This window comes from Alligator mississippiensis, chromosome 13 (genome assembly GCF_030867095.1).
Source record: "Alligator mississippiensis isolate rAllMis1 chromosome 13, rAllMis1, whole genome shotgun sequence".
NCBI classification, from domain to species: domain Eukaryota; kingdom Metazoa; phylum Chordata; order Crocodylia; family Alligatoridae; genus Alligator; species Alligator mississippiensis.
The window spans coordinates 42,908,233-42,930,288 of NC_081836.1; the positions used below are offsets into that span (position 1 = coordinate 42,908,233).

Sequence of the window (22,056 nt, forward strand, 5' to 3'; positions counted from 1 at the left end):
TATTACCTTGGAGGAATTAGCAAAATCAACACCTGTTTTAACCGACTCATCATGATGGTTAATCCCACAACATCATTGTGACCGTATATCCTTCCTGCTTTTTAGACTTTGATCTCAATGTTTCCTGTCAAATTTAGGCTCACCAGTTAAGCATATCACTCAGGGACACATCTGGGGGAGGGGTCCTGGTCCACCTGAAGTTTAAAAACAACTGCTTGGCAGTGGTAGCAGTGTTTCAGTCATGCAGTGCTGAGGGAGTCACTTGTCTTCATGGTTCATTATAATCTACCTGATCCCTTCAAAACTCCTCTTTCCACACATGTTAACAACACTCTCTTCTTTTTTAATGGTCTTGATGTTCCACGAATCCTTTGTTCTGCAATTCTGGAGCTCCTACTTCACAGGCCTACAGATTGTTTTTAATTAATTCCGGTAAAGTTGTACTGGTTTTTGCTTTAATTTTATTTTTTTATTATATTTTTATTATACAGCCCCTAGCATATTCGTAAAGCTTCTAGTTTCTTTTTAACTGGAGAAAAATACGTGTTGTTTTCCATGTGATGGTGAACCTCACCATCTGCACCCCGCTTTTTCAAAATTCTAGATCCACCCATGCATGTACTTAACTTCTGCCTAGATTAAACTCTGGTCTTATGTATGTGGTTCATGGTCTAATGGATTCATCTTGATTTCAAATCTATGAATCCCTCATAAGCAGTTCCATCAATTTTAGTTAAGCTAGTTACATGCATCTAGTCCAGTGTTTCCCAACTGGTGTGTTGCAGCATCACCATGCCATCAGGCACGTTCAGGTGTGCCACGGCATTTTGGGATGGAGCCACACCCCTTGCCTGGCGGGAGCCATGCCCCTTGCCTGCTGCTGCTGTGGACACAGATGGGGAACCTGGCTCCAGCCCAAAATGCCGCCTGGCTGATCACATGCCAGCCCTCCCCATCGATGTCCAGCTGGCCATGCGCCACCCTCCCCTTCTGCGCCCCATCCAGTGTGCCATGGTGCTTTTTTTTTTAGGTAAGTGTGCCATGGGGTGAAAAAGGTTGGGAAACACTGATTTAGTGAGGCATGCGTATCAGTTATCGGCAAGATGAGGGTTACAGATTGCTTTTCGGGACTGGACTGTGGTCTTTACTGGCTACTGCTAGGCACTGGCATGAGTTTGTACCTGTAATAGGGGACCAGGAACTCCTCTTCCTTTCAGAGAGAAACAGCAGCAGGTCTAACCCTGGGTGGGTGAAGGCAGCTGAACCTGGGCTAGCTGCAGGCAAGTAGGCATCCAGAGACCTATAGATTGCCATGGATAGGTAGCAAAGGAGCAGCTGCAGCTTAGCTAGAGAAACAGCAGTAGGCTACTCTTGAAGCTGCAAACACACATCCTGATCCGGTCAGAAGAACACCGGACCAGGAGAAGGGGAGCCCAGTGGACAAGCCTGGTTCCTGAGGCAGAGGGGCAACACAGTCCTGAACTCTGTGCGGAGAAGAGCTCCTGCCAACTTGGGCTAAACAAGGAGCAGAGGCTGCAGGCCATGTCAGATACTCCCAGGGAGAACCTGAGAGACCTGGTCAGTAACGGCTTTGGCAGCAGAGTGATGATGCAGAGCAGGGCTTGCATTTCTGTTTTAGTTTTAAACCAGAGGACTGGATGGTGGCTGTAAGGGTGATAAGAAGGCCACGCAGGGGTGCCTCAGGGGCATGCCAGGTTTTGAGCAGCAGCCTGAGATAGAGGGAGATGGAGGTGGGCTGAGACCACTAGGGCCAGAGCCTGAGAGCAACACTGAGGTTGACAGAAGCTAAGAGGGCCAGAGCCTGGCCCCAAGAGTAAGGCAGGTGGGCTAAGGCTGAGAGGGGCAGAGCCTGAATCAAGAGAAGGCAACATAGGCATGTTGAAGCAGAGAGGTGCAAGAGAGAGGTTTATTGTGAACAGAGAGAGAGGCTGAGGCTGAGAAGCTGGTCTGGAGCAATTGGGCCCACGCTAGAAGCTTACAGCCAGAGTAACCTATAGGCTAAGGCTAAGAGGGCCAAACCCTACAAGGAAGGTAAAAGACAACAGAGTGACATCCATGAGGCATGGGCATGGTTATGGGAGAGGTTGAAGGTCATGATTAAAAGGCCTAAGGCTTAATTAGGGCCATGGGCAGTAACCACTGCCTCAGAGTAGTGCCAATCAGGCACAAATAGGTCCATCTGGGCATGAGACACAACTGAATAGCTTTGGTTAGCGGGCAGAGGGCCAAGACCAGGAGAGTTCGGTTAAGTTGGCTGGACACCAGCGAGAGCACTCTGAGACTCAAGTGCAGGCTCCCAATCAGCATCAAAAGGGCATCAACCTGGAGTGTGGGCAGGATTAGCGGGGACCCTGGGGATGACGCTGCCATCCTTAAGGGCCGTCCTGTCACAGTACCCCTGAAAACAGTCACATCCCTTCTTACCTCCCAGCAGCAGCACTTGCAAGTTCTTCAGCCAGCTCCTCTTTCTCTAGATCGGCCTGTTTGCGAGCCCTGTCTGCAGCAGCCAAATCCTAGAGGGAAAAAACAGCCAGTGGCACAGATATGAACAGGCGAGGTCAACGTTCAGTCTAAACACTGCCATCCAGTGAGGTGAGAAACAGATATCAACCATTTCTGTCACCAGAACATTTATTTGTGATGCTATGTTCACAGGTCAACAGACCAAAATATATTTTATTGTACCACTTAGCAATTCTGTGTGCTACTGTGTTTCCTGATACAGGAGCCATATGCATTTAGCACACACAGGGGTAATAGTGCTAAAAAGATTTTGGGACTATGAAGTTATTGAAACAACCCTAATGATTATAGCAGACAGTTTATTTTCCATTTAATCCTATGAGGGAAATGGTTAGCAAGGGCTTACTTACCCAGTAAAACCTATGGGTGCTCAGCATCACTGAAGAGATGCATTTTGCTTACATGCACTTTGTTCTGAGTGTTTATACACTTCAGTAGAAACAAGCTACCTATCCCAGAGCCAATATGATGCTTTTGCATGTTTTGGTTCTCTCAAGCGTAGCTCTGCTACAGAAGATCCTGTGCAGCCTACACAGTATTGCTATCTAGGTTCATATTTACCTCCTGAAGCTGGATAATTTCTGCTTCCAGGCTCTTGGCTTTCTTCTCATTTTCTCTTGCAGTAGCAAATATTTCTTCTCTTGAGGCACGGGCATCATCCAGCTCCCTCTGGAAGTCCTTCATCTGAGCCTAGTGTCAGACAATCAAAAACAGGGATTTGCATTTGTTTGTGTTTATCAGGGTTATGTTGAAAAGAAAACTGGACAAAACAGATCAGAGATGCACATTTCCAGGTAATTACACAACCTTCCTTCTACAGACAACTTCATTAAAGTTCAATTGGCATCTCTCAGAAGGATCTGCAAAGTCGTTCCAGTTAGGCAGGTGCAGCTAGTTACAGATCTTTGATTTTGAAAGTATCTTTCTATTTTCCCTCTATACTTTGAATAGTTAAATAAACACAAGATATTGGCTTCCATCCATTCGCACTGCCTTGCCACAGCCATCAGCTGATGTGGAGATTTGTAAATACCAAATAGAAAGTTGACATAAGCACTTGCTTCTGCTCCTTTGTAACCTTATAGAAAATGCCAAACTCAGAGGCAGAGTAGTTCCTGAACAGACTGCCTTCCTGTGCTTTTAAGTCACTGTTGACATATATATATATATACATATATATATATATATATATACATATATATATATATATATGTGTGTGTGTGTGTGTGTGTGTATATATATATATATATAAGTCTCAGTCCTACCTTGATCAGGAATTGTCAGGCACAGTGTTTTTGAAAATCACCTTATTAATGTAGCAAATAATATCTGTTTTTCAATGCTATGTCCAAAGCTAGTGATAGATGTGGGAGGACCTCAGGCATCACGAGCCCCTCCTTTCTGCCATCCTCACATAAGATGATTTTTACTAACTTTACTTAACGTGGTCCCTCATACCTTAGGACTCCAAGCAGTTGCGCTAGTTGCTTGCCAAAACTGGCTTTGGCTCTCTAGCACATGAGCATAGCAAAAGCTGAGCCCTATAGATACATGAGAGCCCTTTCTTTCATCTCTTTATCAGAACCTTAGGTTTTCTTCAGACAGATGCCAACAGCACATCGGTGGTCTCACTTGTAGTGGGATACAGGCAAGTATGTTGCTGTCACTAATTACAACCATTTAGCCTCAACGACATTTGGATCTGGGTTTATGCTTACTCCCCAGTCTATCATTTCTACCATCTAATTTGCCATTTCGATTTAGCATCAAGATGACAAATGTCATCTAATGTCTACGTTGCAACTATACAAATCATACCAAGGGGCCAAGAGAACAATTCCACCCTGGGAACCACATACCTGTAGCTTACGAAGCTGTTTAATGGCTTCTTCCCGACCCTTATTAGCAGAGTCAGCTTGGCCTTCTAGATCTTTAATGTCAATCTCCAATTTCTTCTTGGCTGCTGTTGCCAGGGCACGTTGCTTCCGCTCATCTTCCAGTTCTGTTTCATACTCATGGAGCTAATGGTAAAAGAATATTTTGTTCATGCTTTTCTAAAGCACTTGAGCCCACTTACATCCAGTCCACTCACACCTGACTATGGGATACAGCCCCTAGTGGTTGTCCTGCATTTTTTATAAACATGCTAAAAGGCAAAATACATTTTCATTTAACTTCATAATTGAAGGTTATTGTGCACAGAGGCAAAATGCTGGTTCTCACCTGATGGATGAGTGTGTGGTACAGAATGTGATATTGGTCTTTGCAGTCACAACGTCACCTGTACCAGTAGGGTTTGGTCTAGGGGAGCCAGGTGTTCTATGCAAAAGCTATTTTTCACTGCATGGCAGTGTTTTTACCATTGTGTCAGAGTTAGTGAGTCAAGTGATTTATTCTAAACGAATCCAAGAATTACATTGCTACATATGCTATGTTTCAGTCTTATGTGCCTGATACTGAGATAGATGCAGCCATAACAGTGCTGCAGCTTTTTTCTTTAATGAAGCAAAGTGGCTTACACTGCTTTCATTGGTCAATCACAAGGAGAAGGGATGTTTTCTTCTTTATGGAGAGGGAGCGAATATTGATAGCATGAAGCAGGGGATTTGAGTAAGGACTACAGAGTCAACCAGAAGGAATTATACCTGTTTAAGCAGCTGTCGCTTCTTCTCCTCATTCTGTTCATCTCTGGCTTGCAAATCTCTTTCAAACTGTCCTTTCAGAGCCTGCATATTAACTTCCAATCTAAGCTTGGCATCTTCTGTTGCCTGAAGCTCATCCTCTAGCTCTTCTAACTGTGTCTTCATCTCTTCCACTTGCTGCTCCAGGGCACGTTTAGATTTCTCCAATTCATGAACCTTTCAGGCAATGAAAAAAAAACCTCCAATAAAATGGGTACAATTGATGGGTGTATGTGCTTAAATAAGCAGTTGTTGCTAGGGAAAGGTAATTCAGATACAATAGCAGCTCCTGGCGAAATCAAATTGTATTAATACACTCAGAATTGAGAGTTTACAACTTGGAAGCTGCTTACTGGGCTTTAATATTTTTCAGTTTTAAGAATAAGGGATATTCTCTTCTTCAGCATCAATAATTTGCTGATTATTAGTGGTGTCAAGACTAGAGATGACAAAGCAAAATACTTGCAAGACACTTGCAGATGCATGTGGAGCTGGTCATGGAGATCTGCATAAAATGCCTGATAGTGTTGAATGAATTTGCATGCTGGGAAGAATTCCCCACACTGAACATTTAAATTAGCAGATAAGAAACAGGTGTAAAGATTATGGCTAGTATGACTAAATGCTAGAGACTTACACTCTTGCCCACATCATCCTTGGAGCTAACTAGATCTTCCATTTCAGCTTTCAACAATTTGTTGCCTCTTTCCAGTTCTTCTTTGGCTTCCAAGGCCTCCTCAAGAGCCCGGGCCAGTGACAAAGCCTTTGTTTCTTTTTCTCTTGCTTCTGCTTCTGCTCTGTCCCTTTCATCTGCATATTTGGAAGAGATGGTTTTTTCTTCAGCTAGCATCTGTAGAAAAATGATATAAAAAAAGCTCTCAATCTGAGCACAGTAGTCCTATCACTATGGAAAGTCATTAGCTGCAGGGTTTTCTGTAGCATCAGTCTTCTCAAATATTAATTGCAGAAAAAGCTTATTGAATTTTGCTGAACATATGCAGATGCAAAATTAACCATTGTATCAATAATTCACCCACATTCTTTTTTTTTTTTTTTGTAGATGATGTCATTTTCTCCCACCTCTGACTTTTAGCAGAACTAACTATAAATTCATACCTGATCAAACTTCTTTTGCTTTTTCTCCAGGTTGGAGACCAGCTGGCGTTGGTTGTCCAGGTCCACAATGAGATCATCCAGCTCCTGCTGGAGTCTGTTCTTGGTTTTTTCCAGTTTATCATAAGAAGCAGCCTTCTCCTCAAACTGCTGTGTGAGACCTTCAATTTCCTTCTGGAATTTCTTTCTGCCTTCCTCCAGAACTTCTACTGTGCTGACATATTCCTGAAGCTTCTTCTTTGAGTCAGAAAGCTAAAATTTCAATTTAGAGAATAAAACAAATCTTAATAGGAGGAGAAACCAAGGTGTACAAATGGCTGCCTCATCTGATACCTTCCCACAACCGCAGTTGGGAGTACCTGATTTGCCCAGTCTGAAGCTGATGGCTGTCACTCATCATTAAAACAAGGCAGCTTACAGAGATTCCAGGCATGTTATGTAAGATTCCTCTTCAAAATGACCTTGGAGTTACATCAAAATATAGTTGGGTGTCCTATAGGTCATACCTTTTTCCAGGACGAGAGTGGGAGACTGCTTACTGGCTGAACTCTAAAATTCTCTGGGCTACTTTTGGCTTAAAAGACACAAACTTGCTATTTTTGGCCTAGGAACATAAATTCACTGCCTTGACATGGCTAGGAATAAATCTAGAGATCAAAATCTGTGTGTATTGTGAAAACTCAATTTTGAGAGTTTGTGAAATCTCTGGAGCTAATATTTTAACTGTGCCACTGGTACCTGTATTGTCAGTGTTGAAATATGCCGCTCCAGGTTTTGTTTTACTTCTGCTTCTTCCTCCAGCTGCTCTTGCAGGCTATTCTTCTCATCCTCCAGCTGACGAAGCTTGGTGGTTACATTTAGTTTCTGCCGAGTTTCTTCTTGAAGCAGCTCCTACAAAGACATCATCAATGTATAATATGGTCATTTTCAGTTCTTTTATAACGCAGTTTACATGATAATTGAACTCTTTATAACGGGAAGCTTCACCTGTGTGTCCTGTAGCTGAGATCCCAAACTTGCAACATCTTTGGTAAGTTTAATCGTCTTGCTTTCTGCATCATTGAGCAGGCCAGTAACACTTTCCACTTCAACCTAAGAAGAAATAACATTTCTATTGATTTGTACATCTTCAATATGACCATCCCAACAAAGTACATTTGGGATGGTCCTGGCTAAAGTCTTGAATTAGGGTTTAATTTCAAATGGTAGATTCTGAATGTACTCCTGTGCTGGCAGGTAGTTCTGGAACCTCAGCAGGTGACTGTTTTGCAATCCAGCTTTAACTACTACCCCATGAGGCTCATCCATTTGAGCACCAATGATACTGCCAGGACTGACCATGAGCAGATCAAGAGTGACTACAGGGCTCTGGGTGTAAAGGTGAAAGAGATAGGGGCACAGGTGATGTTCTCTTCAATCCTTCTGGTCAAGGGGAAAGGCCTGGGCAGGTGTGGATGCATTCTGCAGATCAATGCATGGCTGTGTAGGTAGTGTCACCAGCAGAGATTCAACTTCTTTGGCCACGGGACGTTGCTTCAAGAAGGATTGCTAGGAAGAGATGGTATTAACTTGATGAAAAGAGGGAAGAGCATCTTCACAGACAGGCTCGCTGACCTAGTGAGAAGGGCCTTAAACTAGGTTCACCATGAGATGAAGACCAAAGCCCTGAGGTAAGTGGGGAAGTGGGAGATCTGGAGGAAGCACAAGGAGGAGGGGGCACCAGAGGAGGACTCCTCATTCTTAATGAGAAAGTAGGGCAATTGGCTAGTTACCTCAGGTGTCTGTCCACAAACGCGTGGAGCCTGGGAAACAAACAGGAAGAACTGGAAGTCCTTGTGCAATCAAGAAACTATTGAAATAACAGAGACTTGGTGGGAGCTCCCATGACTGGAGCAGTGTCATGGATGGGTACACACTGTTCAGGAAGGACAGGCGGGGAGAAGACGAGGAGGAGTTGCACTGTATGTAAAAGAGCCATATGATTGCTCACAGTTCCAGTATGAAACTGGAGATAGACCTGTTGAAAGTCTCTGAGTTAAGGTTGGAGAGAACAGCAACAAAGGTGATGTTGTGGTGGGTGTCTGCTATAGAAAGAGCAGGAGGATGAGGTAGATGAGGTTTTCTTCAGACAACTAGCAGAATTTTCCAGATTACAGGCCCTAGTTCTCATGGGGGATTTCAATCACCCTGCCATCTTCTGGGAGGACAATACAACAGTGCACAAGCAATCCAGGAAGTTTTTAGAGAGAGTTGGGGAAAACTTCCTGGTGCACGTGTTGGAGAGACCAAGCAGGGGCCGTGCTCTTCTTGACTTACTGCTCACAAACAGGGAAGAATTGGTGGGGGATGTAGAATTGGATGGCAACTTGGGCAGCAGTGACCATGAGATAACTGAGTTCAGGATCCTGACAAAAGGAAGAAAAGAGAGCAGCAGAGTATTCACCCTGGACTTAAAAAACGGAGACTTTGACTACCTCAGGGAACTGATGGGCAGGATCCCCTGGGAGGCCAGTCTGAGAGGGAGAGGAGTCCAGGAGAGCTGGTTGTATTTTAAAGAAACCTTATTGAGGGCACAGGAACAAACAATCCTGATGTGCAGGAGGAATAGTAAACATGGCAGGCAACCTGCTTGGCTTAGCAGAGAAATCTTCAGTGAGCTAAACATAAAAAGGAAGCTTACAAGAAGTGGAAGCTTGGACAGATGACTAGGGAGGAGTATAAGAGTATTGCTTGGGCATGCAGGGATGAAACCAGGAAGGCCAAAGCACAATTGGAGTTGCAGCTAGCAAGGGATGTGAAGGGTAGCAAGAAGGATTTCTATAAGCCTCTTAGTAACAAGAGGAAGGTCAAGGGGAAGTGTGGGTCCCTTAGTGAATGGGGGAGGCAACCTAGTAACAGTTGATACAAAAAAGGCTGAAGTACTCAATGGCTTTTTTACCTTGGTTTTCACAGCCAAGGTCAGCCCCCAGACTACTGCACTGGGCAGCACAGTTTGGGGAGAAGGTGAGCAGCCCCCAGTGGTGAAAGAACAGGTTAGGGACTATTTAGAAAAGCTGGACGTATATAAGTACCTGGGGCTGGATGCAAAGCATCTGAGGGTGCTGAGGGAGTTGGTTGATGTGATTGCAGAGCCACTGGCCATTATCTTTGAAAACTTGTGGCGATCTGGGGAGGTCCCAGGCAATTGGAAAAGGGCAAGTATAGTGCCCATATTTTAGAAAGAGGAAGGAGGATCCAGGGAACTGAATCAGACCAGTCAGCCTCACCTCAGTCCCTGGAAAAATCATGAAGCAGGTCCTCAAGGAATCCATTTCTAAGCACTTGGAGGAGAAGAAAGTGATCTAGGAACAGTCAGCACGTTCACCAAGGGCAAGTCAAGCCTGACTAACCTAATTACATTTTATAATGAGATGACTGGCTCTGTGAGCATGGGAAATGGGTGGACGTGATATACTTTGACTTTGGTCTAATAAAAGATATCACCTCTTCCACGAGTTTTGCTTCCTTTTTACTTTAGCAAGGCTTTTGCTAGTTTCCCATAGCATTCTTGCAAGCAAGCTAAAGAAGTATGGGTTGGATGAATGGACTGTAAGGTGAATAGAAAACCAGCTAGATTGCCAGGCTCAATGGGTAGAGTATTAAAGGCTTGAGGTCTAGATGGCAGCTGGTATCAAGTGGAGTGCCCCTGGGGTTGGTCCTGGGGCCAGTTTTGTTCAATACCTTCATTAACAATCTGGAAGATGCGATGGAGTTCACCTTCAGCAAGTTTGCAGATGACACCAAGCTGCGGGGAGTATTAGATATTGTGGAGGATAGGGTTAGAATTCAGAGTGACCTAGACAAATTGGAGGATTGGGTCAAAAGAAATCTCATGAGGTTCAATAAGGACAAGTGCAAAGTACTGCACTTAGGACAGAACAATCCCACGGACTGCTACAGGTTTGAGACCACCTGGCTAAGCAGCAGCTCTGCAGAAAAGGACATATGGGTTACAGTGGACAAGAAGCTGGATATGTGTCAGCAGTGTGCCCTTGTTGCCAAGAAGGCTAACAGCATACTGGGCTGCATTAGTAGAAGCGTTGCCAGCAGATTAAGGGAAGTAATTATTCCCCTCTCTTCTGCACTGGTGGGGCCACATTGGGAGTATTGTGCCCACTTTTGGGCTCCCCACTACAGAAAGAATGTGGACAAATTGAAGAGAGTCCATTGGAAAGCAACAAAAATGGTTCAGGGGCTGGGGCACATGACTTCTGAGGAGAGGCTGAGGGAACTGGGCTTATTTAGTTTGGAGAAGAGAAGGCTGAGGTGGGATTTAATAGCACCCTTCAACTACCTGAAGGAGGGCTCCAAAGAGGATGGAGCTGAACTGTTCTCAGTGGTGGCTGATGACAGAACAAGGGGCAATGGTCTCAAGTTGCATCAAGGGAAGATTAGTTTGGATATTAGGAAAAATGTTCTCACTAGGAGGGTGGTGAAGCATTGGAATGGGTTACCTAGAGAGGTAGCAGAATTTCTAACCTTGGAGTTTTTTAAGGCCTGGCTCGACAAAGCCCTAGAATGATCTAGTTGGGGATGGTCCTGCTTTGAGCAGGGGGTTGGACTAGATGTCCTGAGGTCCCTTCCAACCCTAATTTTCTATGATTCTATGTGACACAAGTTGGTACAAAACAAGGCAAAAATAGTTGTTGCCTGCCAAGTCTTACTGTCACAGAAGAAAGTCTCTCTTACCTGTAACTTATAGACTTTTTCATTGAGTTCTGTCCGGACTCGCTCTCCATCAGTGTATTTGGACTGTAGTTCCTGGAGCTGCACCTCCAGCTTCTTCTTTTTGTGCTCCACATCTTGTTTGACCTGGTTTAGTGTCCTGATTTCAGTACTCAAGTCAGCATTTTCTTTCTCCAATGTCTGTTTGCTCTTGTCCAAATTTGCTTTAGCCTGAAAGCACAAAGCAAAGAAAAACACACAGAGTAAAAGAAGTCCACAACAAATCATAGATAAAATAGTTTTCAAGGGGAAAGTTTTCCTTTTACCCGTTTAAATTGCTCCAGCTGTTCTGTTAGCTCTTCCACAACTTGAGTATGCTTCTGCCTCATCTCCTGGACCTGGGCTTCATGAGTTCGAGTCTCTTCTTCCAAAGCTCTCTTCAACACTGTAACCTCCTGTTCTCTCTTTGCTCTGGAAAGTAATACATACAGAACAGCAGGCAGGAGATTTCCCGTCACATGAAAAATTATATTGTTGCACAACACAGCAGGAACAGCAGCAGCACGCATACTTTAGCTTAAAAGCTTAAGAAGCATTAGTACTTTCTCTGGTCTAGCGCTTTAATGAGATGGAAAGACTTGTGAGTTCCAAAGAGATGCTAACCTGTTGCTAGGCCCACCCCAGCCAGACAGGTCAAAGGACAGGGAGCAAATGGAAAACAATTCACTGATCCTTCATGTTGGCAGCTGAGCACTAGATCACCTCTTTATCACTGCATACAATTTGTAGTACAGAACTACAAAGATTCAAGATTTTAACTGACTGGCTTGCCTGAATCTGCAGAGAGCATCACTGTCACAGCCTGAACAAGAATCCAAGCATTCCTTGCACACTAGTTTGTGCTCAGACGACATACTGCTCTCTGTCAGGAATACAAAACCTTCTACCTTGCTAGATATGTGTCTTTATGTGATCTTTTACTGCTGTTGTAATTCTTGGTTCTATAGCGATTTTTCAGGAGTTTGGTACCTGAGTTCTTGCTGTGTGGCTGTGCTATCCAAAGTATCTTCAAGCTCTGTTTTAAGGGCCTCTAGCTCCTCACCCAGGTCTCTCTTTTGTTTCTCTGCTTTATTTCTAGCTGCCCTCTCAGAGTCCAAATCTTCTTGGAGGTCAGAGATGTGGCCTTCCAGCTCCCGGATTTTCTTGAGGGCATTGTTTTTCTGAGCCATTTCATCTTCAAGCCTGGCAAGAAAATATGTAATGGAAACAAACAATATTCCTCGGCTTCCTGGTCAGTCCATAAACAGCAGCTTAAGTTTTCTAACGAAGTGTGTTGAGTTTTGGGGAGCTGGTGGGATGACTGTAATCTGAACCAACAAAATGCATTCAGTTGTTTGTGATTATTTTGGTAGACATGTAAGTATTGCACCCAGGAAATATTTAAGATGACACAGCATTTTATGATAACATGTACCTTAACTACATATTTAAGGTTGGGATTTTCAAAAGCTTTCTGTGTTGGCTTAACTATGTTCTTCTTGAAACCAATGGGATTGCAATGTGAATAGAGTTAGGCCAACTCAGAGAGCTTTCAACAATTCCAACCTAAATATACATATAAATATACATGTACGATATAAATTCAGCATGCAGCAAAATTGTGCAGATAATCTTGGCTAGTAGAGAGAAATGATGACAGAAGAGGAGGTGTTCTTACCACCAGATGACATGTAGTGCTGAGAAGCTCTTTTGTATCTGCAGATTAAGGCTTTGTCACCTGACATGTAAGAAACTGGGCCCCCAATGTGAGAAAGCATTAAGGGGGTAGGGCGGGGGAGAAGGCCTGTTTGATGCACATGTATGGAGACAAAGTATCCCAAAACAAACTAGTGAGTCGCAATGACTTTAATTCCAATGAGGGGCATAATGCCTTGATCTAGGACTATGAGGTTTTTAGCGCTAAATTCTCACAGCCCAAGAATCCAGCACACAAAGTTTATGGAAGAAGCCCTCATGGACTTGAATGGTTCAGAGTTTTTGCAGGTCATTTTGTCTATAAACCACTTTTCCATATCTCATATGTGATGTGGCAGCACCTGTAAAAAATGATGACTGCTAAGAAGAGTTTTTTGGAATCTGGACATAAATCAATTTTACTCATTAGTGGGTTATACTTAATGATTTTTTAACACAATGAGAGACTTAGGGGGTGGAGGAAGCACATAAAGGAACTCAAACCCAGAGAGCCAACTTAGTGCTGCAGTACCCCAGTATGTGCATGGGGATAAAGTGCATGTATTTAGATCTGGGATTCAGTTCAGGTATGTCTCTTGATAGACAGTGGCTACCTGGCAAGAGCGGCCTGCAGCTCTTCTTCCTTTTTGGCCAGCTGCATCTTTAGTTCAGCAATTTGCGCCTGCAGGTCTGCAATCTGTTCATGTAGATCACTGGCCTCCCCCTCCAACTTCCTCTTCGTTTTCTCCAGTTCTTGTCTGCCCTTTTCCTCTTTCTTCAGTCGCACTGAAAAAATAAGGATTCATGTCAGGGAAGTAGGTCAGCCCAAGCATTCTTGAAGTGATCCTGAATAAGGCTGCAGAAGATGAAAATCCACTGAAGCCACTGTACTTCTCTCTAAGGTTATATACTTAATTATGTCACATTTTTTTTCCATAGTGACATGCTAGTGCTTTGCTGCTAGAATATGGCCACTCATAAACCAAACCTCTCCGATCCAAGTATTACCTATTTTCTTGGCTTTATTTATATAAGTATGGTTCTATTTTCTGTGATCATACAAAATAGGAAATAAGGTTTCTTCCTGCTTCACAGCTTTTGCAGACTATATCTATTACTCATATAAAAAAGAAAATTGCTTAACTCATTCACCTTTTTCTTGATACAGAAAATATACTTGTAATAAATATAAGTATGTTTCAATTAAATATTGTAATACACTGATGTAAATGGCCTCAGCATAACGAACCTGGAAAACACCAGCAAAAATATGCATACAAAACAATTAAAATGACATTTGTACAGATTTAAAAAAAAACTCAAGTTTTTTATTAAAATAAAATTGCTGTGCGATTGATTACAGAATTCCTTGTTTCAGTTTTTCCAGACTGACTGCTTTCAAATAAAACCCTGATGATGGATACACCCCCTCTTGTCTTTTTTAAAGCTGTCTTTTTAACATGTACCAAGTAAAAATTTATTTGAAATGTTTTTGGTTTCAAATACCTTCCAGTTCTGAAATCATAGATTCATGTTTGTTCTTCAGCTTCGTAAGGTTTTTGGCTTTTTCTTCTTCTTCTGCAAGATTTGTTGTTAAATCACTTACTCTCTCTTCAAGGATTTTTCTTTCCTTAAAAAAATACGGTACAAGGCTAAAAACCCTAGGGTACTGTCATCTTAAATGTCACATTTCCTGACAATATGATCAATTATGAAGAAGATAAAAAATGGTGGATACTTTTTTTGAGACTAACTAGATTACTGATCTTAAATTTTTAATACTCCCTCTGCAAATGCTACTAAGTATTTGGGGCCCGAATGAGGAAAGCCCCTCTTCAAGCAGACTCAAACAATTATGTTCAATTTAACAAATTAAAAGCAGTCAGTTTTGTGCACCGTGGAATGAGTCTGTTCTTGCTGAAGGCTAAGAAGGACTTTTCCTACAGATCTTACTTTACCACTATGGGGCTTTTTCCCAAAAATATTGTTGCCACTGTAGGACCCAGCAAGCCAAAGAAATGTACAGTTTGTATAATACTTTGGATGGTCTGGGATAAACATAACAGAGTTGTCGAAAACCTAGTCCAGACACAATGAGCTAATGGCCTGCTGTTAGTCTACACAACTGTGAGATTATGAAGTCCTTTGTGTGGTTAAAGAAAAGATTTTTTCATCTTGCACAGATTTTACAAAGTAGAAAACAGGACCCATAACACTAACTTTGGTTAGCTTGATGTTCTGATCTTCCATTACAAGAATGTCGTCTTCCATTTTCTTTATTCTGCCTTCTGCTGTTACTTTTTCAAGTTGTAGTTTTTGCCTTGCAGCTTCTTCTTCTTCCAGCTGGTCTTCAAGGTCCTTTTTGGGGAAAAGAAACCCAACAAAAAAAAACATGAACTCTAGAAATAATAGCATCTAGATGTACCATTAAAGTCAGCCCAAGCCTATGTAGGTTCCATCACAAGCCTTTCTAGTGGCATGGAAGCAAAGATTTGGTTATCCAGGTATTGAGAAAAAGAATAAATTCATTCAGTACCTTAAATTCAGTTTGGGGGCAGAATGTGAGTATATCTGGCATAAAGAATTAAATGTAGTTGAAAACAAGCTCAGTATTTCTACTACAGTGTAGCAGATTCTACAAAGCACTATGTGGTAGCCATTTCCATAGGATCTGAAGGTGGATTTTTCTTAGTGTTTTCAGTGAGGTAACATTTTTTATGAGCTGAATGTAAGCATGGTACCAGCATTTGTTGTTGCATCTTTTTCTTCTCTGCTTGCAGCTGCTGACTCCGCTCCTCCTCCTCTTCAATCCTGGCCTCCATTTCATGCAAGATCTCCTCCAACTCTTGCTTCTTAGCAGCTAGACGGACTCTCATCTCTTCAGCTTCAGCATATAATTCGGTCTCAGCCTGAAGCTGCTCCTGAAGGAGATTTTTTTCTTCGCAGAGCTATGCAGATAAAAAGGACACACAGTTACCACTTGGGTCACAAGTTACTGTTCTCTATTTCTCCTAGATTGCCACTGAGTACAGGTGAGGGCACCGATAGGAGGTCTGGAGGTTCATTCCCTTCGTGAATGGACATTGGACCTTCCATTAAAATGAACAACTGTCTTTCCACTGAATGCAATGGACTTTGATTCAGGTCCGTTTCCATTAGTAGGATCAGAAGCATAAGGGAGAAAAACCCTTCACTGATCATTTGTGATATTTTAGTGGTACAGAAAAGGAGTGGTACAGAGCTGTATGTCACCTGAGTGTGTTTCAGCTCCAGTTCTTTCAATTCACTCTCTGCTTTTTGTTGTCTTTCCTTAGTTCTCACTAGCTCTTCATCTTTGGCCTGCATTTCTTCTTCTTGGCGAGTGACTTGGAGCAGGGGCTTCACCTAAAAAACAAAATAGTGTAAGTTTTCACTATCTGCTTTAGTGAATTCTTAACAAGGAGGCCTTAATGACAGTTCTATAGATGTCTCTATCCTTTTATAGGTAGTGCCTACATCCAACTAAATCACTTGCTGTTCAAGCTTCTCTACACCAATGAGTTTCAACAGCACTGCTGTAAGACCAGTTGAGTGTTAGGTTATTATTTCTTAATTCTTTAAGTTACACCAATTCTTTGACTTGCAAATGGGATTTATGCAGAAAGGGGACAATTAAAATCAGTTCTGATGTGGACTTCTGGCATAGGCACCTCTTTGTTAAAAGCGGAACTGAGTTTCACAAACTTATTTATCAGTGTTGCTGGAGACCATGTGAAAGGGTCAAATTTTTTAAAGAACCTCAAATCTGCCCTGATTACTTAAGATGCACAATGACCATACCTGCACGCATAAAAAGGCAATTTGTACATGCAGATAGACCACTTGCAGATGCCATTGCCTTTTTCCTTGTGCAAAACAGGTTATTACTTAGGCATCATTATGAACATGCAAAATTGAAGGGCACTTTTTGAAAACATATACCTTTATTAGTAGTAATGAAGACTGAATTTAGCCTGACCACATAGCTCAGGGAAAGCCTCAGTGTCCCAGTTACCAAACCCCAATGTCATCCTGTACCCTCAGATATATATTTTTATGCTTGCAAGAATCTCAATTTACTTTCTTCTTTCCTCTCTGTAATAAACTCATTTCATGTTCTTACATGAAATAAAAGATCTAAGCACTCTTTATGTCTTCTTGTGTGACTCATAGCTTAACTGCACTATGCACACTTATTTTCATTATCTGAATCAAGGTAGAAATAAATCCATATTTTTAGTGGTATTCCAAAAATACATTGAAGAGTTTCCTGAATATGAGCATAATCCAAAATTCAATGAAGTCTTGCCATTGACTGAAAGTGACTTTGGAGTAGACCCTATGAGAAATACTTTTCCTTGTCCTAACATGACTTAATGCATTACTTCTAATGTGAAATGCTGAAGAATAATCCACTTAACAAGAATCACTCACTTTTGTGAACAGTCTCCACCACTGCCAGTTCCTCAGCTTCAGATAAGCAGAACAGTTTCTCTGAATGACCTTCATTGCTGTCAACTGCTGCTGTCTCTTGGCAAAGGCTCTATGGTTAAATACAAAATAACTTTTTACAACTGATCTGATGGGACTGAGTGAAATTGTCTGCAGGATACACTTAATTCAAATGAAGCAACCCCAAAATGTCTCTTGATTCTGTGGCAATGTTTGAAATGTCTGCTGCAAATTTTTTTGTCACTTAGAAAGCACATCTGATTTGTGGTTCCCACAGTTTTTATTTTTATAGATTTCATAGACATTAGGGCTGGAAGGGACCTTGCGAGATTATTGGGTCCAGTCCCCTGCCCAAGGGGCACGAAGTCAGTGGGGGTCAGATCACCCCAGCAAGATAAGTATCCAAGTATTTCTTAAAGGTATCCAGAGTAGGTGCTTGCACCACTTCTGGGGGGATCTGTTCCAGACTCTGGAGACTTGGACAGTAAAGAAGTTTCTCTTTATGTCCAGCCTAAAACAGTCTTCCAGCAGTTTATGGCCATTAGACCTTGTCTTCCCTTGGGGTGCCCCGGTGAATAAATGTTCTCTCAGTTCCTGATGCATACCCCTTATATATTTATAGGCTGACACCAAGTGCCCCCTGAGCCTTCACTTCTCCAGGCTGAAGAGTCCCATGCCTCTCAGCATCTCATAAGGCCTGTTCTCTTGATCTCTAATCGTGTGTGTGGGCTCTCCTCTGGGGTCCCTCAATCTTTTCCACATCCTTTCTAAAGTGTGGACCCAAGAACTGGATGCAGTCATCCAGCTACAGCCTCACCATGGCCAAGTAAAGCGGGAGGATGACTTCTTGGGTCTTGCTTGAGATGCACTGAGTGAGCCAGAGTTTTATTTGCTTTGCTGGCTGCGGCATCACATTGGTGGCTCATGTTCATCTTGGGGTTAATGATGACCCCCAAGTTTCTTTTGGTCGTGGTGCTAGTGAGTGTAGCACTGCAGAGCCTGTAAGCATGATGTGGGTTTTTTCTCCCGAGGGTTTTTTCTCCTTGCATTTCTCTGTGTTGAATGTCATCAGGTTTTGATCCACCCACCTTGTAAGCCTGTCCAGGTCCACCTGAATTGCCTGCCTATCCTCTAGCGTGACCACACTTCTCCATAATTTGGTGTTGTCTGCAAATGTAGCCAGTCCATTTCTGACACCCAAATCCAGATCATTTATGAAATGGTCTAATTATATGATGGTCTAATTTATGATGGTCTAATTACAGAAGTGGGCTCAAGCCACCAACAATGGACCTAGTTTGGGAGATGGACATTTCCAGGGTACAAGTCCTCAGAAATTGTGTTCAATTGCAACATTTAATCATACTATATTGAAAATTGTTTGTTTAGTAGTATGAGGTGAATATAGGGGAAGGTGAATTCATTTGTGAATATAGGGGAAGGGTCATTACTGCTAAAGTTTTTGTGGTTGGTTTTGAGCTCCTAGACTGCTCAGAATGCTTAAATTAATTAGGAAAAAAGGCCAGGTGATTCAAATGCCTGGTGCTTCAAGCTCAAGGTGTAGAATGTTAGGTTACATATTTTATATCAGGAGCTGTATTGTTTGTATTGTGGCAGGACTTAAAATCCAGTTATAGATAAGGATTCTCAGGTGCTAAGTCCTTCCTCCAAATAGCTTGATGTCTAAGTAGATTTACCATGCTAGTCATCTATTAGGAGCAAGACAAGATTCCTCTTACATGTAAATGAAACATGTAAAGCATTAGGTACTACTGAAATGGAAACCACATGCAGTATTAACAAATCCTCAGCTGTAATGCAAACAATTACGTACTCCAATACAGATATAGATTATTGCCACAGACATTATTTTGGTGCTGAGGAAAGGGGCTTACTTTCTTGCCAGGTAGCCTCGGCATTGAGCCTGGAAAGCAATAATGATATCTGTGATCTTCAAATCTCTTTCCTCTTCCAGATGAGCCAGCACACCAGTTCTGAAGAAGATTTTACTTTGTCCAATTCTGAACAAGTTGGGATCAAGTTCTAATGCTTTAATCTGTAGGGAGAAGAATAAAAACATTGTATTGATTCTGTTGTTACAGTAGAGTCTCAAAATATCTTTTGACAGAATACTCTTTATGCTGTTTTCAGGGAAGTAACCATTTCCATGTAAAATGTATGTCCTGACTTTGCTCACCATCAGTATGCAGGCCTGTTTTCCATCCATAAATCCTTTAGGAATAGCACTTGCAGCAAGAATTTCATATCTGTAAACAAAGGTGGCAGAGAAGTTAAAAACAGATGACTTAGCACAGATCTGATCTTATTTTTAGTCAACCCAAATGCTTACGACAGCATCTGAAACATAAGTTATTATATAGGTGTCCTACCGCTGGCGGAATTCCTGGAAGACAATTCTGTTGGGGAATCCCTGTCTGCAGATACGAATGCCTTCCAAGACACCATTGCATCGCAACTGCTCCAACACTAAATGAGCATCCAGTTTGCCAGCCTGTGAAATGAGGGCATTTTACAGTTATAGCACACAAACTGAGAAAAGAAGGTAAAAATTCAGACTGGATACGTGCAGTGGCAGACATCACTCTGGCATTTAGTTTGTTATTATAACAACAAGTAGAATTTTACAAAATTAATGTAGCATATGCCAAATTTGAAAATTTCAGCATTTGTTATTTACCCTTTTTTCATGATTTGGAATGATACAGCGGACGAAGTTTGGATTCGTGTTTCTTAGGGTGGTCATCAACTTAGTCAGCTGCTCCTTGTACAGTTGCCCAACAGTACGGAACATGCCCTTCTTGGCTTTTGAAGCACTAGGAAGGGTACTTTCAGTCACCTTTGCCATCTGGTCCAGGCCCACTATGCGGTCAACTGAAATGAAAAAGCAAATATGAATGGAACCTCTCCCATGAACTGTCTTCAAAGTTCATTATTTCTGACAGTAGCTGTTCTGCATGTTCTGTTAAGATCTAACATAAAGTAAAAATATAGTATTTTGATGGCACTACAGAAATGAGAATTAACAATAGTAGTAACTGCAGTAGAAAAGATTATAATCATAAGACCTATTTAGTGAGCTGCCTCTGTGTCAGCATTGAAAATGTTGTTGTCAGTACCAGACAACAGAACAAAGTGCTTCTGAATGCAGAGTCAATGTAGAGGATACATACACTACTTCAGTCTGATCTAATTGATCCTCTCTCACAAGGCCTATATGTCAAGAAACTGGTTGTCCAGTAAGTCAATGCCAGAATGAGGAAATGAAGCCACACTTTTGACTCCCACACTAGTATACTATCCACTGAGCCATACTCCTTCAAAACCTTCTGAGTCACCTCCCCTGAAAATCCAGAGGTTCTTTCTTACGCTGGTCAGAAAAAAAAACAGGGTTCTGCTATTTACATATTATTGCTGTTTAATAATAATACATTAAAATCTTACATTTGTGTAATTTGTTTGGTTTTAAAGTACTATGTAGTCTTTCTCTCACACACACATACACACATTCTTCCTTGGCCCACTCAAACGTAGTTTAAACTATACTTCATTGGCGATGACCACACAGATTGCACACAATCATTTTTAAACAGCAAAAATAACTTAAATTGAATAAACTCCCTAATGTGATATACTCAGCAACACTTGAATGCTGTATCTTCATCTTGATATTTTTAAATGTTATTTTTAAGGAAGAAATTGATTGGTTTCTGTTTAAAATACTTTCCACAAGTTTATTTTGTAGAATTTTAAAAGGTTGGGGAATAGGATGTTAATGGCTTGGTCACTTCTATCCTTTCTATTTTGTTGCCTTGTCCTGTACCTGGGATGAAAAGCAATCAGAACTGTTTTCCAAAGAATGATCCTGAGCCATCCATACCATATTACAAGTTTAGAATTCAGATTCATACCATCTTTCCAAAGATCTGCTACAAACTTGTCTGAAGACTGGTTGAGCAATGAAGTCACATTGTCATTTAATGGATCCATGTTCTTCGTAAGCCAGGCACTCGCATCGTAGTTAACCTTTAGAAAATATCACTGATTTAGAAATCTATGCTCAGTGAAAAATTTCAATAGTGATGGTCCTGATCTGGCACTACTGCAGCTCAGCTAATGAATAACAAAAACAGCATGAAATGCCCACTATACATGCAATTGGCTTTTCAGGGTGACAGTCCTGCAGCCTTATTCCTATCAGGGAGTCTGTACTGTCTTGTGATTTTCAGAATACTCACCACTGAATAATTCTGCTCTAATGGGTATCATTGTTGCCTTAACTTCAGCTGAGTTAGGGCAACAGGGAATGTTTAAGAAAATACCAGTCTCTATGCTATGTTTTACTCCAGCTACTCTTAATCAATTCAAGGACTTTGATTCCATTTCTTGCAAATCTTTTTAATCTTGGCTGTACTTTTTACCACTTGAGCATTAAAATTAAAAGCTGTAATAGTGAAATAGTTTAGTCATATCCAATACCTTTCCTGCATAGTGGATTATGGAAAACTCTGTTTTATCTTTGAGTTGTTTGGGTTTCTGGAATTTGGTATGGTTGCCTTGTTCTTGACAGAGTTTCTCTACAAAGGATGTGTCCGTGGCTTTTGGGAACCAGCACTCTTCATCCAGCAGAGCCAGGACACCAGGAGGGTTGTTCTGTAAAGTGAGCAGCAGTATATCAGCATAAACAAGTCAATCATTGCAATAAAATAACTCCATCTTCTATTTCCTCCATGTTCTTAAACTGGCCATACAGCAATGGATCCCAAAAATCTTATACAAGCTGCTTGTTGGA

The 22,056-nt window shown here is 41.8% G+C and overlaps 1 protein-coding gene across 2 annotated transcripts in view; it reads right to left on the reverse strand.

Moving 5' to 3' along the window:
* Nucleotides 1-22,056, reverse strand: part of MYH11 (myosin heavy chain 11) — a 97,048-nt gene that overhangs the window by 11,771 nt on the left and 63,221 nt on the right. For both annotated transcript variants that reach the window (XM_006261582.4, XM_014610770.3), the window contains exons 14-36: nucleotides 21,744-21,917; nucleotides 21,176-21,290; nucleotides 19,945-20,138; nucleotides 19,637-19,758; nucleotides 19,444-19,513; nucleotides 19,142-19,302; nucleotides 17,229-17,337; nucleotides 16,029-16,160; nucleotides 15,518-15,724; nucleotides 14,997-15,134; nucleotides 14,283-14,406; nucleotides 13,391-13,562; nucleotides 12,072-12,284; nucleotides 11,369-11,513; nucleotides 11,067-11,273; nucleotides 7,326-7,430; nucleotides 7,077-7,229; nucleotides 6,342-6,590; nucleotides 5,863-6,075; nucleotides 5,190-5,402; nucleotides 4,404-4,565; nucleotides 3,106-3,234; nucleotides 2,446-2,534 (exon numbers count right to left, since the gene is read on the reverse strand). In XM_006261582.4, coding sequence (XP_006261644.2) covers nucleotides 2,446-2,534; nucleotides 3,106-3,234; nucleotides 4,404-4,565; nucleotides 5,190-5,402; nucleotides 5,863-6,075; nucleotides 6,342-6,590; nucleotides 7,077-7,229; nucleotides 7,326-7,430; nucleotides 11,067-11,273; nucleotides 11,369-11,513; nucleotides 12,072-12,284; nucleotides 13,391-13,562; nucleotides 14,283-14,406; nucleotides 14,997-15,134; nucleotides 15,518-15,724; nucleotides 16,029-16,160; nucleotides 17,229-17,337; nucleotides 19,142-19,302; nucleotides 19,444-19,513; nucleotides 19,637-19,758; nucleotides 19,945-20,138; nucleotides 21,176-21,290; nucleotides 21,744-21,917 — 3,596 coding nt within the window. The remainder of the gene's footprint in view (nucleotides 1-2,445; nucleotides 2,535-3,105; nucleotides 3,235-4,403; nucleotides 4,566-5,189; nucleotides 5,403-5,862; nucleotides 6,076-6,341; nucleotides 6,591-7,076; nucleotides 7,230-7,325; nucleotides 7,431-11,066; nucleotides 11,274-11,368; nucleotides 11,514-12,071; nucleotides 12,285-13,390; nucleotides 13,563-14,282; nucleotides 14,407-14,996; nucleotides 15,135-15,517; nucleotides 15,725-16,028; nucleotides 16,161-17,228; nucleotides 17,338-19,141; nucleotides 19,303-19,443; nucleotides 19,514-19,636; nucleotides 19,759-19,944; nucleotides 20,139-21,175; nucleotides 21,291-21,743; nucleotides 21,918-22,056) is intronic.